Source organism: Molothrus ater, chromosome 20, assembly GCF_012460135.2.
Source record: "Molothrus ater isolate BHLD 08-10-18 breed brown headed cowbird chromosome 20, BPBGC_Mater_1.1, whole genome shotgun sequence".
In the NCBI taxonomy this organism is placed as follows: domain Eukaryota; kingdom Metazoa; phylum Chordata; class Aves; order Passeriformes; family Icteridae; genus Molothrus; species Molothrus ater.
Window position 1 is genome coordinate 5,193,878 of NC_050497.2, and position 17,001 is coordinate 5,210,878.

General features: G+C 41.8%; 1 protein-coding gene across 2 annotated transcripts in view; it reads right to left on the bottom strand.

Annotated features, from left to right (window-relative positions):
- The window catches only part of CDK5RAP2 (CDK5 regulatory subunit associated protein 2), a 71,166-nt gene that overhangs the window by 14,259 nt on the left and 39,906 nt on the right, over positions 1-17,001 (bottom strand). The window contains exons 23-29 of one of the 2 annotated variants that reach the window (XM_036394013.2): positions 14,587-14,851; positions 13,121-13,237; positions 10,368-10,968; positions 8,225-8,457; positions 5,644-5,692; positions 4,700-4,812; positions 3,419-3,544 (exon numbers count right to left, since the gene is read on the bottom strand). In XM_036394013.2, coding sequence (XP_036249906.1) covers positions 3,419-3,544; positions 4,700-4,812; positions 5,644-5,692; positions 8,225-8,457; positions 10,368-10,968; positions 13,121-13,237; positions 14,587-14,851 — 1,504 coding nt within the window. Of the gene's footprint in view, positions 1-3,418; positions 3,545-4,699; positions 4,885-5,643; positions 5,693-8,224; positions 8,458-10,367; positions 10,969-13,120; positions 13,238-14,586; positions 14,852-17,001 lie in introns of both variants that reach the window. The other variant, XM_036394012.2, reaches the window with a different exon arrangement.

The window sequence follows — 17,001 nt, forward strand, 5'->3', positions numbered from 1 at the left end:
GTGCAGCACAAGTGCCTCTCATTGCTGGGCAACCATTACTAAAATTGCAGAATTATCCCTGGCAGTCTTTACCTATCAGCTAAAATCCCAACAGGACAAAACGCAGGAGTATTTTGTGACACTGCCATGATTTGAAAAGAAAACTGTAAGAGGGTTTACCATGTATTTCAGTCTTCCTCTGCTCACAGTCCACTGTACTTAGTGAGAGAACAATGGGATTCTACCAGCTAATCCACAGGGGTTAATGCAGGGAAGCTTGTAAACAGCCTGGTGAGAGATCTCTTACCACACAGGTAAGAGCACAAGGCTGGAGTCACTGTCCTGGCCTCAGATTACAAACTCAGAGCCCATTTATGATCACAAGGATGAAGATTTATCCTTCTTAAATCCGTGTTTCTAACATTTAGATAAATAAGCCAGTCCTGATCACCCATCAGCAGCCATGGGGAGGAACAGGCCCCTCCAGAGCTCAACTCACCCTGTGTCCCCTCTCCTCACACCTCTGAGGATGAGATCCCCTGTCCTCCAGGGGCTGGATTTCCCTCTAGAGCCTCCACAAGAAGCTCTGGGTAACTGGCAGGAGTGAAATGTCTGACTTTGACAAACACCAGGCAGATGAATCCTGCTCTGAGGACCTTACTGCACTAGGCAGGTGACTCTAAGAGTTAAATCCTGCGCCCAGCCAGTCAAACCCCAGCCCAGGCAATCCTCAGTGCACTGCACTGGTGCAGCACAGCCTGCAAAGTGCCACGTCCCACTCTCAAGGTGCTGCCTCTGAAATGCAGATCAAGTCATTGTTATTGCCCTTTGTGACCTTCTCATGGTCACTAAAACACTTCAGGACCCACCAGAATTAAAAGCATTTTTCAGCTGATTGGTTATCCCAGTATCTCCCACACTTTAAAGCCTGAGATAAGTACATGAGTGTCAACTATTTGGTTAATAGAGAAATAACCAGCTGGCAGAAAAAATTAGCTGAATGTATGAGGAGGATGCCTTTCAGCTCTGGCAGTTCAATTCAATTTGATGTGCTGCACTTCCTCTGAGTAATCTCATTTTATTGTAATCCCAATTGAAGCTTTTACCCACTACCTAACTGGGATGTAGCATGCCATGATATGAACCTCTTGTCACTGCTGAAAGACTCAAAGGCTCTGGAAGCCTGGCACTAATGGCATTTTACTATCTATATGTTAAAGAGTTGAGGCAGCTATGTGAACTCAAAAGGCTTTCTCCTTTCAGACAGTAACAAAGCAATCCAAGTTGAAGTGGAAAGGCTTGATGGTCTCATCTTGATTCTAATTTAATTTATTGCCCATCACCCAGCTTTATCCTATTTGAAAAGTTATGCTATTGCAGTTCTACTGAAAGGCTTTAGAATATAACTATTGGTTATCTTACATAATAAGGGATAATGTAGAGCCAGTGGTAATAGGGCCACAATCCCACAATTTGACCCACTATTGAGGCTGCTACTTCTGTGCAGAGCCTGCTGACATCAATTACTCTCCCCACAGAGGCAAAGGTCCATCTAACCAGAGGAAAGTGGAGCACCAGGGCCCACAATTGCAATACACTTGAGTTTTCATCCTGTTTTGTGCTGAAAAAGTGAGTGCTAAGGAAGCATACCTTGAAGGTTTCAAAGGAAACACTGACTGAAAGAAAGGCACTATTGAAAATCACAGCAATGGGGAAGGAGATATTCACTCCCAGGGAAAGCAAAATAAAGGCATTCAAAAGCTGAAAAGAAGTCTGAGTAGAAACATTAGCTACTTGTGGGTTAAAAACAGCAAACAAACCCCCTTTTAATGTTCACTGCTGTTAAGAACATTTGAAACCTAGGACACTCAAAATTAAACCTTTGATTTTATTTTGAAGCCTAACATTTGAAACTATTGAAGCAATTATTTTAGTTCTACTTGCACTGCAAGCCCCAGCTCTACAGGAATGATGTAGTCATTACCAGCATTTGAGTCATTTATAGGATACTGGAAGCCCAGAGGCATTTAAATACTTAAAGAATCTAAATATTAAAAATAACATGGCAAGAACAGTGGGCAGATGTGTGTATATACAGCCATACAATATTTATGAGACTCAAAATAAGAATAAATCTCTGCAATAACTTCTGTTGAACAAACAATTCAATATCACGAATTCAGCAGGTTGCCATAACAATTAAGTATGTTACAACTTAATTGTTTTAAAGGAAAACAAACTAAGGACATTCAGTTAAAAGCAAAAATGTTGAATGCAAGTCACAGAATGGTTTGGGTTGGAGGGCACCTTAAGGTTCAATTAGTTCCAACCCCTGCCATGGCAGGGACACCTCCCACTGTCCCAGGGTGCTCCAGCCTGGCCTTGGGCACTGCCAGGGATCCAGGGGCAGCCCCAGCTGCTCTGGGCACCCTGTGCCAGGGCCTGCCCACCCTCACAGGGAACAATTCCTTCCCAATATCCCATCTCAGCCTGCCTTCCTTCAGCTTAAGGCCATTCCCACATGCCCTTGGGAATCCCCTCAGCTTCACTTCAGGATTTCTGTTTACACCAAAAGTCAAAGAAAGCTCATCTATCAGGAAAAAGGAGCATCACTAGCAAGAGAGCATGTGCATATGTGATAGCATGAAAGAGATCTTTGATACAGAGAGAAACAGGAACTGAAAGAACACAGTGACAAAAAGGAGCTGTTCTAACAGGTAGCTGCTTTTTTCCTTTACTTTTCCAAATTTCTCCTGCACACATTGGTAGATGTGCTAAGGCAACAAGACAGATGGAAGGCTTAAGACAGTTTATAAAGAAAATATACTTTCACTGCATTAATGGATGCCCTTGCCAGAATCTTTATGAAGCTGTAAAAGAGTTGGAAGTGTTTCAGTGTGGTTATTTCACGAGCACAGAATGCCTTTCCAGCAGTGTAAATACTTCAGGAATGAAATGGATGCTTTTTATCCAGCTTTCCATCACTGTAAATTATCCCTGAAAGCAAACTGCCATGTGCAGGTTGCCTCCATTTAAACAACAACAGAAATGGATCATGGGGATGATGTAAAACATAATGAATCTAATGTCAATACCAGTGGAACTGAGGAAAAGGAAAGTATGTCTGTATTTATTACCTGCTTCCAGTCAGAGCAATATTGCATATTAATCAATTTTCCTATGGGGGAAAAGGTGGGAAGGACAGTGAAGCAAAGTGTAGAAAAATACAGGGATGGGGTGCTTCAAAAGGTGTTCCAAAAGCATCTTTAGTGAAAGCTGGCTACTTGTGAAAAGCTTTAAATCCACCTCAGAGCTTGGCTTTCAGAGATGCTGAACACCAGAACAGAGAACAGTGGCTCCAAACCTTTCCAGTGGCATTTGATCCCTGAGGCTCTCATCAGGAAAGATGGATTCAGTTTCTCATTACATGAATTCTTACCTTGATCTAGTTCCTTGTCTGTTACTTGTCTCTCAAGCTGCTTCCTCAGTCTCTCATTAGTTTTTATGGAATATTCTAAACGCTGTCTCAGGATTCTAATTTCCTGCAGATGCTCCATTAATAACTCTAAATAAAGCAAGAGACCACTTCTTATTTAGAGCAGATGATTGTATTCTTTTACACTATGTACTCTTGTCAAATCTAATGGGTGTTAATTCTAGAAGATGACACAGAGCTGTTAAAAATGGCAGATACTGAATATCTGACTCCACAACCTCTTTTCCTATACAGTGCTCAAACCATGCATTCAGTGACAACTCCTACTCTACATTCTAACTTAAAGACTTTAAGGCTTTAACTTTTTAACTTTTTTTTTTCTTTTTTTAACTTTAAGGCTCTTCAGATTTCTTCTTCCTACAAAAGTGGAACAGATAACAATTTTATCTACTTAAACATTCCCTGTACTGAGGAAAGAATCCAAAGGTCTGCAATGCAGCTCCACACACCACCAGCACACATTTTTCCTTACAACAATAGGAAGCTCCCAGAGTAACTCAGAGAGAAATTTGACTTTGACTTACACAATGCACTCCACAGTAAAGAAATCTGCTGTATCAAGTTTCATTACTGTACCTTTTCCTTCTTGCTTTGCTATTCTACAATTTTTCTTCTGCTGGCTGCAAGTTTCATCCTTCCTCGGGAGCAGATCTGTTCCACCTGTCAGTGTGTGATGTGTCAGTTTATCCATGTCACACACTCCTGGTTTGCTCTGCAATATTTCTCCCTGAACAGGATGTGCCAGCTCAGCTATTAAATTTTCATTGCTGCTGATAAAGTACTGCAAGCATCACTTGTGTTTAGTGGAACTATCCAGGTCAAACATGACACCACTTATTAATTATGCAGCACTTAACAATTCTCAAGGAAACACAACACTGGCTCCTATAAAATTGGAAAATCTCTCCTTTTCCACATAATAATCTCTTGACAATTGTCTATTTTCACCTTAGAACTTGTCTATTTAAAGAGTGTCTGGAGCAATGTAAAAGCTGGTAGCTTAAAACAACAAGGACTCAAACTAACACACTTTAGGCTGCCTCAAAAAGGGTAATTCAGATGGTTGCCATCTCTGTGCCTCATCACTGAAACTGCAATGATTATGCAAGGAACTGGAAAGCTGAGGCGGACAAACATTCTTCATTATTTCTTAATTAGTTCCCTTGTGTGTTATTTATCAGCTTTTCCCAATATCCAGTAAATCTTCCATGGGAAAAACATTACCTGGAGGGAACTTGCTTGGCAGAAGTGGCAGTGTGCTGTGCTGGCCTTCCAGGTCATGCCTGTGCTCAGGTGAGCCAAGAGGAGACTTCTCTGACAAATCAAAGTCAGATGAGCTGTGAAGAGCAGATGGCACAGGAGACTCATCCTGCAGATGTTGGTACATGGTAGCATTCTTCTCATTATTCCTTTTGTGCCAAATAAAATGGTTTAAAGTATAAAAGTTATTCTATGACTTTGGAAAGTGCACAGAGGATGCCAAATTTACACCTATTTACAGGTAAGTTTATGTGACAGGGTATGAAAAACCACTGCACATCAGAGGTTGTATCAAGACTGAAATCCAGAGCTCACTGAAGTCAGCAGAAACAATCACTGGCACTCCAGCCTACTTTGCATTTTCCAGCACCAGGCAGTCACCTCTGTGTTCAGGGGACCTCAAGCTGCCTTGAACAGGGAGCTGAGCATTTCTGTAGCACAGAAGAATCCCAAGCTGGCAGAAAACCAACAAACACAGCACAACAACACCTGCTCTCTTCACCTTCAGCATCGAGGTGCTGTGACAATAATGAACTTGAGCAGTGCTGCACTGGAGTGACCCCAAGCCAGCCCCAAGGGCATGGGGACACTCAGGGAGGGACTGTCCCCCCTGGCACCTGCACCAGGAGAATGTCTCAGCATGCCCCACACTGCATTGTGGACATGGTTATTTTTGTTCATGAAAAGAACAATCCTGGTGGCACAGCCTTTCTCTTTCAGCCTCTCACCTGCTTGGTGAGAAGTGGGGAAAAAAAGCCTTAATCAGTTTTCAATGGGTGGTTTATTAACTGAATAGATATTAATAAGCCAAGCCCTGCCAAACAGCTAAACATGCTACAAAACATGGAGTATCCTTATCAGATGATGAAACAACCATATTTTTGCTAAACATTCAGTTGCACTCTTACCTTTGAGCTAATTCATAAAGTATAGTGACTTCTGTACCTATTGATTCTCCTGCAAAGCAGAAACAGCTGATTAAAAACACACACTGAGAATTACAATTTTCCCCCCTCCATCTTACTCTATTTAAATACAGAGTAGTAAATTAATGAGAAATTAGAGGAGTCAACAAATACTGGCACACTTTGTATTAGTGTCAAATGCTGTACATGACCAAAACCATTTACAGCCCATTAACAAAGCAATAGCTTTGCTCTGGAACTCACAAAAAAAATTATCAGGGACCAACCACAGATGCCAGATTTTACAGCCTTGGTGTTTTAATTGCATACCTATTTGAAATAATTGTGCTACATGGCAAAAGGATTATAGGCACATGTTGTTACTTCTTCAATAACATTTATATAAAAGAAATTCCATTGCACTTGGATTTTTTGTGCTGGTTTTGGAGTCAGGCTAAGCAGTCATCCTTAATGAAGGAGCACACACAGGATTTTGCCTGCAACATTCTCTGTGGAATTGTGTGTGAGCACAGGCACAATTCAGTGCAAGAGATCTGGACTCAGACTCTAATTTGAATACAGAAATAAGAGCTTGGTGGTGTCACCTTGGCTCCCCCTATTTTAAAATTTTTGTGCAATTAAGCAAAAGTGGCAGGGAAGAGTTGCACAGCTGAAATTTCAGGGGAATGAACTGAAGGTCAGGATGGAAATGCAGAGACAGACAGCTGCTCATGCTTCTTCTTTACAGTCAATTCTTAGTACACTGGATGTTCTTTACAACCCCACAAACATCATTTTACTTTAATGTGTGATTCAATGCAGCACCATTGTGTTAGATATATTGAATTGTCTCAGTTGTCAGTGACTTTTCATGGTATATAGGATACCATCTGTTGGTTTAAAGGCATTTAATGTTTATTCACTACAGTCTTCTCATTTGCAATGCAAGGAATCTCTGTAGCCACCGAAATCGTTGAATACACTCAATCTTTTATTGCCCTGCTATGACACAAGGCTGTAATACCTTTTTCTCACACACAGCTGCTTTATATGAGCAATCAAACCTGCAACATCCTGCCATGATGTGCAGTGAAGGGCAGAACACAGATCATGCTGTGGCGGGCCCCAAATGGGGCTGAGCAGAGGCAGCTCCAGAGGCAGTTCCAGGGGTCAGGGTCAGGGTCAGTCCCCATCTCAGGCACCTCAGGTGTTTTGCTCCTGCAGCTGACATCTGTGAAGGATTGCTGGTGCTTTGGGTCAGCAAGAGCAGCACTTGTGACACCAGGGAAAGGTCTTGCTTGCTGTTCCTCACAACAGCATCCCTTTTCCATCCCCTTCCTGCTAACTTCCTCCAAAATACAGACTGAAGGCAGAATGCAGGTTATACTCTTCCTTCTAGTGCCAAATGTCAACTGTGATGCTCATTTTCCAAAACATGGCTGTATTTTAGCTCTCTTACGAATGGCAGTGTACATTTTTCCACCAGCCAGACTAGCAGGCAGCAAGATGCAGGTCCCTTATGAAAATCATGGAATAATTTAGGTTGGAGAAGACATCTTAGATCATTGAGTTCAGCTGTTACCCGAGCACTGCCAGGCTCATGTCCTGTCATGTCATGTCACTAACTCATGTCCCCAGGTGTCTTCAACAGTCAGCTGGGCTGTTCCCTGAAACAGGAAACCCTGAAGCCAAGTGTAACAGAAGTTTTACACAATTTTTTACACTATTTTTTTTTGGCAGTTAAAACATGCTTGTGTTGAGATGACCCCAAACAGCAAGTGTCAATAAAGAGTACAGCTACAAAAGTAAAACCCAGTCAAGGAGCAATGGCCATAAAGTAAAACACAAGAAGTTCCACCTCAACATGAGGAAGAACTTCTTTACATTGAGGGTGGAACAGGTGTGGAGTCTCCTTCTCTGCAGATATTCCACACCCACCTGGACATGTTCCTGTGTCACCTGCTCCAGGTGACCCTGCCTTGGCACAGACTTGGACTGGATGATTGGCACAGACACATTTTATGAAAAATCCTTTCCTTAGGATTTTTTCCTCCTGAGAAGCTGAGAGGCCTCAGGAACAAAATGTAACCAATGGTTATCTGCTGCTGTGGAATGCAACAGGTGGGTCTGTGATTGGCCTCATGTGGTTGTTTCTCATTAATGGCCAATCACAGCCCAGCTGTCTGGACTGTCTCAGTCAGTCACAAACCTTTGTTATTCATTCTTTGCTATTCTTAGCTAGCTTCTGATGAAATCCTTTCTTCTATTCTTTTAGCATCGTTTTAATATAATATATATCATAAAATAATAAATCAGCCTTCTGAAACATGGAGTCAACATTCTCGTCTCCTCCCTCATCCTGGGACCCCTGTGAACACCACCACAGATGATCTCCAGAGGCCCCTCCCAATTCTGTGATTCTTTGTGCATCATAAAAATCTTACCTTCCATGACAGTCCTCCCCATGAACCATCCTAAAGCAACCAACAGCAAGGAAGGCTTCTTTCACCAACAACCAAATCAAATCCTTCCCATTTCGAGGGCATTCATCTATCTGACAAGAAGCACAAACATTGCTGCTCACCATAGAGGAATTTCATCTCCAGTTTCTCAAACAGCAGCACGCTTTGGTTCAGCTGCTCACGGAAGCCTTCAGCAAGATCATAATCAACATCACTGGCCTGCAGCAGCTCCTCAAAGGCCTTCACCAGGCTGCTGAGGTGCTGGTGGTAGGTGGCACAGCCACAGCGGATCTCCTTGATTTGCTGGCATTGGAAGGACAGCTCCCGAACTTGTGAGTGAACCAACGAGTCATATCTGAGAAAATGAAATTAGCTGTAAAGCTGGATGGCCATAAATGATATTTAAATATAAATAAAACGGGAATTAAGCTTATATTCCTAAACTATAATTTTATGTGGTTCAATTTGGTTTTAAAATGCTTTTAACAGCCACAATGAGAGATGTATTGTCTCTGCTTGTTGAGTTTGGTATTTAGAGATTATTCTCCTTCACTTAACTGCATCATTTATAAAATGGGCCAAAACTAATGGGATGACTTGATGGCCTGCTTGGAAAGAACATGGATGGCAGCAGAGGTGCCAAATTAAACTAAATAAGAGTGAATATATGTAAATTATTTTCAAGAATACAAATACTTTTCCTGGCTGGTTGGGGATTTTTTTTGGCTTGGTGTTTTGTGGTTTTCTTGATTCCCTATGGAAGCAGACAACTGTCCCTTCTTTGAAACTATTTCCTGCCAAAACAGGCATTGGACTTTCTGAACCAGTGGTTTCACCCAGTCTGAAAATTCTCCACATCTCTGCATGTGTATTGCAAGAAACAATGACAACCACTGTGGTGCCCAAACTCCTGTACTCCACAAGCCAGGACATAAATTTCAACTCAGATCAACTGAATTTATTTATTGAATTTACACTTGCAAATGTAGGCATCCCCTTTGTACTGCCACTGTCTGTACCACAGGCAGAATTCTTTCTCCAGAATCATCCATTAGCAGGGAAAAAAGGAGAGAAGATGTTAAAAGATGCAGGGAATCAAACAGAATCTATGGTGATGTGGGTTGTTACAGCATTTTACTGTCATTTGTATAGGAAGAGAAGCATAACTCATTGTGGGGTCTGTCATTTGTGACTCATGACATTGTCCTAGGCAGTGGCCATAAAAACCTCACAGTGATCCACAGGGTCTCATCCCTTAATTCACAGCTAGATCTTTCTTTGTAAAATGGATGAGGTATATTTTCAAGGGATGTAAATTCCTATGGACTCTGTAACACCACTGTGTTTTACAACAGTGAGACTCAGACACACACAATAGTCCATGCTGGTGGTTGCTCACTGTCTCCAAATATTTCCACTCAAGCATTAGGAAGGAAGGCACAAGGCTGAATGCCTTTCCTTGTTACAATTTCTGGTATTCCACAGGCCCTCAGCACAATAACAATATTTAAAAGAGAGAAAAGGAGGGTGGATGTTAAGAAAGGCTCGTTCTTATGATCCCCCATTGTATGTTTGCAATTCGTACACATGCAGCCAAAATGCTGCCCCAAGTCTCATACAAAATCCAAGACTGATTCTTTTCAGTCTCCCATAAATGATTTTCCAGCTTATGAGCTTATGCTATAAAATTTCATTCATTAATTCTATATTTATCTCCTCTCACATTCTTCACAGGAAGGCATTACAGCCCTCAACTGCAAAATAAATTGGAACTAGAGCGTGAACATCTTATGTTTGCACATCAAGTCTGGGCACTCAAACAGAAGGGCCAGCACCAATCTGCCAGCCCATTACCCACAAAAACATTTCTGTCTTAAATGGGGTGTTCCATTTTCCTAGATTTGGCACCTGAAAATACCCTGAGTGCTGCAGACTGTGGTGCTCTGATGGCAGAGGTGAGCCTGTCCCACAGGTAACCTGAGATCTGACTTGGCTCCAGAGAGGATCTCTCACAGCAAAGAGAGTTGTGGGCCTGAGGTGTGGGAGAGACAGATGTGTCTGGCACAGATGATGGCCCAGATTTATCAGTTTTGTACTTAGGGGGTCTTTTAACAAAACATCTCAGTTCCTTTATGCCAATGTTAGTGAAATTTAGCCTTTACTGTAACAACACTTGTGAATAAAATTATCCTCATCTCGCCTTGCTATGCTATCTGGTATGGCTGTTTATAAAAGGGGACCTCAAAGAGCAGCAGTTTTACTCACTTGGATGGTGATGTTGCTCTCAGACTGCTCTGAAGAGGATACATTTCATCAAGATGCACATTCACAACTTGCTCTTTGTCAACTTCTGCCTCATTGGCCAACAGCAGCTCCTTGAGGTTTTGTGCTGCCCACATATCAGGTGCTTGCACAGACTCAGAATCCCTGGTTTTGGTGTGGATCTCATCCAAATCCAGCTGAGGGACACCAGAGCATGTCTGGACTCCTTCCTTGGCTGTACCTGGTATTTGTGTGACAAACCCTTCCACAGGCAGGGCTGCATCCCTCCCAGCCCCACTGCAAACACCACTGAACCAGAGCTGGTCAGAGCCCTGCAGCTGCAGCAGGAACATTTTGTACTTTTCAAGCTCAGACTGCATATTCCTAACTCTTTGTTTCAATTCTTCTATATCTTCTGTGGTTCCAGAGCCCTGGAGTTCATCAGTTCCTGCTCCACTCCCTTGGTGAGCACACAGACACTTGGAGTCTGAATGTGCAGGGGCTGAGTCCGTGTCCTCGTGTCCCATGGGATAAAATTCTTCATCCACCTCTTTTAATGAACTCTGGATATTCCCATTGCTAATGCTATGATGATTTTGCATTTCTGAAAAACAGGAGGCTTGTCTGTGAATATTAGCATTTCTTTATCTGACATTCTGGTCTTAACAGCACTAAAATGAATTATTTCAATCCTATAAGAGCAGAATCAAAATGTAGGTAATTACAAGCTATACATTATTAGTTTGGGACTTCTGACCTCTCTCCATGATTTGCCATGAATTCAATTTGCACATCAAGTACTTCAAATCCTTTATTACCTTTCAATAAACAATACTCAAAATACAACCAACTTTCTCTTCCCAAATGCTTGAAAATTCCTTTTGCTCTATGCTCTCCTGAATCAGGCACTGATCAAGCCCAGACCTTTCCAGCCACAAAAATGATAACCTCAAACATGAGGCAAGGGAGACTCTGACTTCATGGTCCTCCTAAAACTTCTAATTAAATATTCTTCTTCCCCCCACTTCAAAAATCTATACAAAATCAATTGAAGCATAAAGTCAGTGGAATTTTTAAAAGACTATCAACAAAATAGTCAGATTTGAAAAGGAGGCTATAATAACTTCTTTTTAAAAGGTGTTCTAAACAAACCCCACTAAAGTGTTTGGTATTAAAGGTTTTACATTTGATATGAACATCACATCCCTCAGGTGACTTTGCCATCCCTAAGTAATGCAATCACCTCAGATTCAGCCCAATAAAAGCCATATATTCCTACAGATGATCCCTGTTTGGAGTTCTGTGCATGTTGAGGGCTGTAGGTGTAAGTAGCCAGCAAAATTATTATTTTCTAGTTACCAGTAAATTAAATTTTCCCCTTCTATTAGTTCTGCAAAAGATCACTTTGAATTAGAACTTCCCTTTTGGGAGCCAATTCATTGATCTTTCAGGCAGGTTGCAATACTTTCAGATTGGTTTCCATGGAGAATTTCAATGTCCAGGTTCAAGCTGTAAATCAAAACAAAAACTCAGGGGGAGCAGCTCCGTATGAATGCCCAAAGCCAAGATCAGGAGAATAAAAATAAATATTACCTAAGAGCTGGAATAGAATGAAGCTGTGATTCTGGGATATCAACACTGCCCAGAGCAGCTGTGGCTGCCTCATCCCTGGGATGTCCAAGGCCAGCTTGGGCATGGAGCAGCCTGGGAGAGTGGGAGGTGTCCCTGCCCATGGCAGGGGTGGGATGGGGTGAGATTTAAGGTCCCTTCCAACCCAAACCACCTTCTGATTTGAAAATTTTCTGATTTGAAAATATGAAAACCATTTCAGAGGATGCTTGCTGCACTCTATTAATTTTGTGTGGCACTCCAGGAAAGTGCCTGGGTATGGATTCTGGAGGACACAAGGAGGGAATGCAACACTGCATTCATGAACTTCTGCTGCAGTAACACAGATGGCAAAAAACCCCAACACCAGGTGAAGACAAACTCTGAAACCCTGACTCCATCCATCATTCCAGATAACAAACAGAGGAAATAAAAACAGATCCTAACAAAGGTACTCCAGATCAGAGCACTGGATACAGTTTATGATGCAAGAGTGCCCTCTAATTAAAGAGAACTAACGAGCTCCCTGTGGCCATGTGTCCACACCCCCACAGGGTGCACTGAGCAGGACCCTGCACACTAAAGGATTACAGAACTGGCCAAATCCTCTGCACTCTCCAGTGTTATTCAGGTTACTCAAGCCCTCCCAAAAAAGACTAATGGATGATGCACCAACGTGGAACACACAGCACTAAGTCTATTTACATTTTCATTAAATGATTCCATTAGGTTTCAGCCTACTTGAATGCCTTCAAATAATTCAGATAAGCAAAATTCTATCACTCAGTTGCTTCATTCCAATAGTTCAGAACTAGATGGAGAAGCAGTAACAAACATTTAATTCAGAGAGGAGTTCAGAAGTGAGGTCATTAGCAACAGAGATCAGAGTCAGGCATACAACTCATTATTTTTACTGGAAACCAGACTCATAAATCCCTGTGGCCTTTCTGAAAGCACAACCCTGAAAGACCAACTTGGATTCTTGGAGCAATTAATCCATAGCAGCTAAGAAAACCAGATTTAAAATCCACAAATAACAGCAAGGGAGATGATTACCTGAAGCAATTTACAATTTTGTACAACTCAGAAGAAAATGAAGTTTTTAAATTTCCTTTTTTTTCAAATTCTGTACCATATAAATGCTCTACCTTGATAGTTTTGCTGATTTTTGTCCTTCACATTTTCATTCTTGTCCTCTGTACCTGGATCAACATCTTGGAACTCCACCTGGGTCTCAGTATTATCCAGTTGGAGCAATGAGACAACTGGAGAACAGTGAGGAAAGGTAAAAGAGAAATCAGTAAGAGACTGAAAAAATTTAAGTGGGGATAGTTAAAAAAAAGAAAAACAAATCAAAACCAACCAACCAAATCACTAAATAAAATCAAAAAAGTAAAAAAAACCCCACACCTCATAAACACAAACCTGGTTCTCTGACAGTTTTGAACAGGAAAATCTTTACTGATAATATGAGTATCTTTAAATACTTGAACTAATTATAAGGGTAACCACTCAGAATTCATTGCAAAGGCTCCTACTAACAAATGAAGATAAACATTGGTAGGTCTCCTTTGTAATGGAACAGTAAATCAATCTCTAGTGCATTTTTAAATGTTTTATGTTCAGCTTAGAGAAAAGGCTTAGAAGTTTCTCCAGTGTGAGCATTGATCACAAACCAATCTGCTGCAATCACTGCAGCAAGTCTCAGACTCAGCAAGTGTGCAGCACAGCTGTTACCCAAGGGAAAAACCAGAGTGGAAAGGAAATCACAGGACTGCAGCTCCTGACTCCTTTCAGGATCTAATTCAAAGCCCTGCCCTTCAGGATTCTCCATGGGATTTGCACCTACCAGAATTAATTGCTCCACTCCCATCACCCAAAGTATTTATAACAAATTGTACCCTATCTGTGCCTTACCACAACAATGTTATTTTTAAAAACACTCTCTGCAGCCTCTGGGTCTGACAGTGGCTCACCCACAACTTGTCTGAGTCTTATTTTTATATTTCTACACCCCTACTCAGGTTTTAATCTAACTGCTAAGTGCATTTTTATTTCTCTACCACCCCAAATCTTTATCTAATACCCATTGCTCTGTCTTACAATTTGTCATACTTTGCTGATCATAGTACTCTGTCAACAACTGAGTTTAAATTAACCCAGCCACAGTGGGAACAGACACAGCTGACTTGACTGATCAGTGGAATATTGGAAAAGTTTAATTATCCAGCATAAACAAAATCAGGATTTTTATACTCTCCTGTCTCCATTACAGGCAGTTTTCATTAAATTTGGCATCTTATTAAGGGAATTTTTAATTTACCCAAACATTGATATATGTGTGCACGTGTAACACCCTGTGGCCTGTCATTTATTACAGACCTTACACATGTACACAGCACTTTTTGTCCCACCAAAAGCTGGTTTACATCTTAATGGCAAACAGAAAAAAAGGCGTTTTTTCAAGGTCTACATATATTTGTCTACTCAAGAAACTTGCAAGACTAAGCAGTATTGTAGTACATAAAGATGAGCTGCATTTACTTTCTGCTGCAAGAGAAGCTGCCACTACTCCAGGCAGGACCACAAGTCACCAGATTTGTTCTTTCTTTACCTCTCCCTGATGTGTTTCCCTGTGCAGGCTCCTCTGGAAGGTTTTCAGCTCCAGACTCATGCAGTAACTCTCCATCAGGCTGTGCCTGAAATGGTTTGGTTTGTGTTTCACAGGCTCTCAGAGCTTCAGGAGGTGGCCTGGAAGGATGTTGTGCTTCTGGAGCTGATTTCTGCAGCCAGGAGTTCAAGGGGACATTTCCTACTGCTCTGCAGGATCTCACAAGCACAGGCAGCCTGGACTTCTTGGGCAAGGGAGCAGAGCCAGCCTGGAAAAGGCATGGAAGAAAATGGGCAGTTAGTGACTTGTGTGTAACAGTCAAGTGTAGGAAGTATAAACAAACAGGCCAGGAAAAATAAAAATTCTCCTGTAAAATCAGGCAGCTGTCACATTAGTTTGGAAAATAAAATTGCAATACCCTTGGCTACAGGAGAAATAAACATTCAGAGAGGCAAAACACCCATTTCAGTGGCACAATTTTCTGTAAGTCCCAGCTGTTCATGCATCTGTAACTTTCCAGCTCCTGAAGCAGGACAGCAAATCCAGCAATGCCCACCAAAGGCTTTTAACCACCAGGTGTATCAATTAGCTCTGGATTTGTGGCTGCCTTAGGAAAACAGTTTCTCACCCAAACTGACCTCTCTAACTGCTACTTCCCACTGTCATTTATATCATAAATGTCTGCCAGCCCAGCAACTTTTTCCCTTAAAACCTTTTTTTTTTTTAATTTGAGGATCTTTTCAACAATTCCTAAGCTTATTTTCCTTTCTTCCTTTGGTCTCCACCCAACATGTCCTACTTCCACAGCTTTGAGAAAATCAGCATAACTTTGCATCAGCCAGAGAGGACCTTTATTCTGCCACAGAGAAATCCTTTATGAACAAAACCAGTTTCTTCACCCATCCACTCTATAAATTGCTTCTGAAGGATTCCCATTTCCTGCTGCAACAGACATTCCCTCACTGGAGCTGGGGGAAGCTGCATTTCTAAAGTCACTACATTTTAGTCTCTCACCTTTGGAAGACTCTGCATAAAATAAATGTTCCTTGTTTAAACCCCACAGCATAAACCAGGGCTGTCTCCAAAAAGATAAAAGCATGCCATGTGTTGATGAGAGTTATGGAATTGTGTGTAATAATAATAAAAACCAATAATGGCATGTTCAGATAGATTTAGTTTATAATTCTGCTGTTCATTTGCTCCACCAGTGCTGTTAAGCCCCCTAATTTCTTTCACCACCCAATGTATTCTGAAATACCTTTCCACATTCACTTCTCAGCAATTACAGTCTTTACACAATTTAAAATCATAAAAAGCAAGTTCCATTTTCCAAATGCCATCCTCAATTCCTTTTGTACATACATGAGAACAGTATCCTTCACAGGCTGCAAAATAAATCCAGAACTTGCAGCTAACTAAACTGCTTTAATAACACCAAACCATTTCCAGCTGTCTCAGGGCTGTGGCACAGACACATTTGTCACTCAGATTACCCAAAGGCCACTTCAGCTGGCTACATCAAATTATTTATAAAAGCCATTCCAAAGCTAAAGATACAGTGCATTAGTCCAAACAAGAAAGCTTTTAAAGCAACTCATTCAAGGGCTGCATTGAGGGTGCCACTGATTAAACCAGAGAGGAATCTGGAAAATGGCGAATAAGAACAGTAAACTGAAACTCAGGGAAAACAGGAACTTGAAAAAGAAAAGAAAATTGCAGAAAGAATCAGAAAATCATGGAATGGTTTGGGTTGGAAGGGACCTTAAAGGTCACCTCATTCCACCTCCTGCCATGGCAGGGACACCTTCTACTATCCCAGGGTGCTCCAAGCCCCATCCAACCTGGCCTTGGGCACTGCCAGGGATCCAGGGGCAGCCACAGCTTCTCTGGGCACCTGTGCCAGGGCCTCACACCCTCAAAGGGAAGAATTTTTTTCCTAATATCCCATCTTCAATATCTCAGCATCTTGCCCTCCTTCATCTTCAGGCCATTCCCCCTTGTCCTGTCACTTCATGCCCAGAACAAAGCTTTATCAACATCCCTCATTTACAAGCCCCTTCCTTCAGAAAAATGAACCCAAGAGGAACAAGCCAGAATAAAAATGAATCACTCCTAATTGCTACCTCTCAGAAACCCCTTGATCACTGAAGTTATGGAAACCACTCTTTGCAGAAGGTGCTACAACATTCCCTGTTAGCAGAGCACAAAATCAAAAGCAACGCTCCCCTTTGTCTGCTCTGCAGGAGCCAAGATCTTCAAAGAGTTTTCAACTTCACTTCTATCACTGCTGCTGAAACAATACACAGAACTCTTTAGCAGACACTGTTTTCCCAGCCCTTTGTTTGGGATCACAGTCTGCCTGCAGACAGGAGGCTCCAAAGCTCATCTGGCCCAAGCACACCCTGCCTGCCCTCCCAG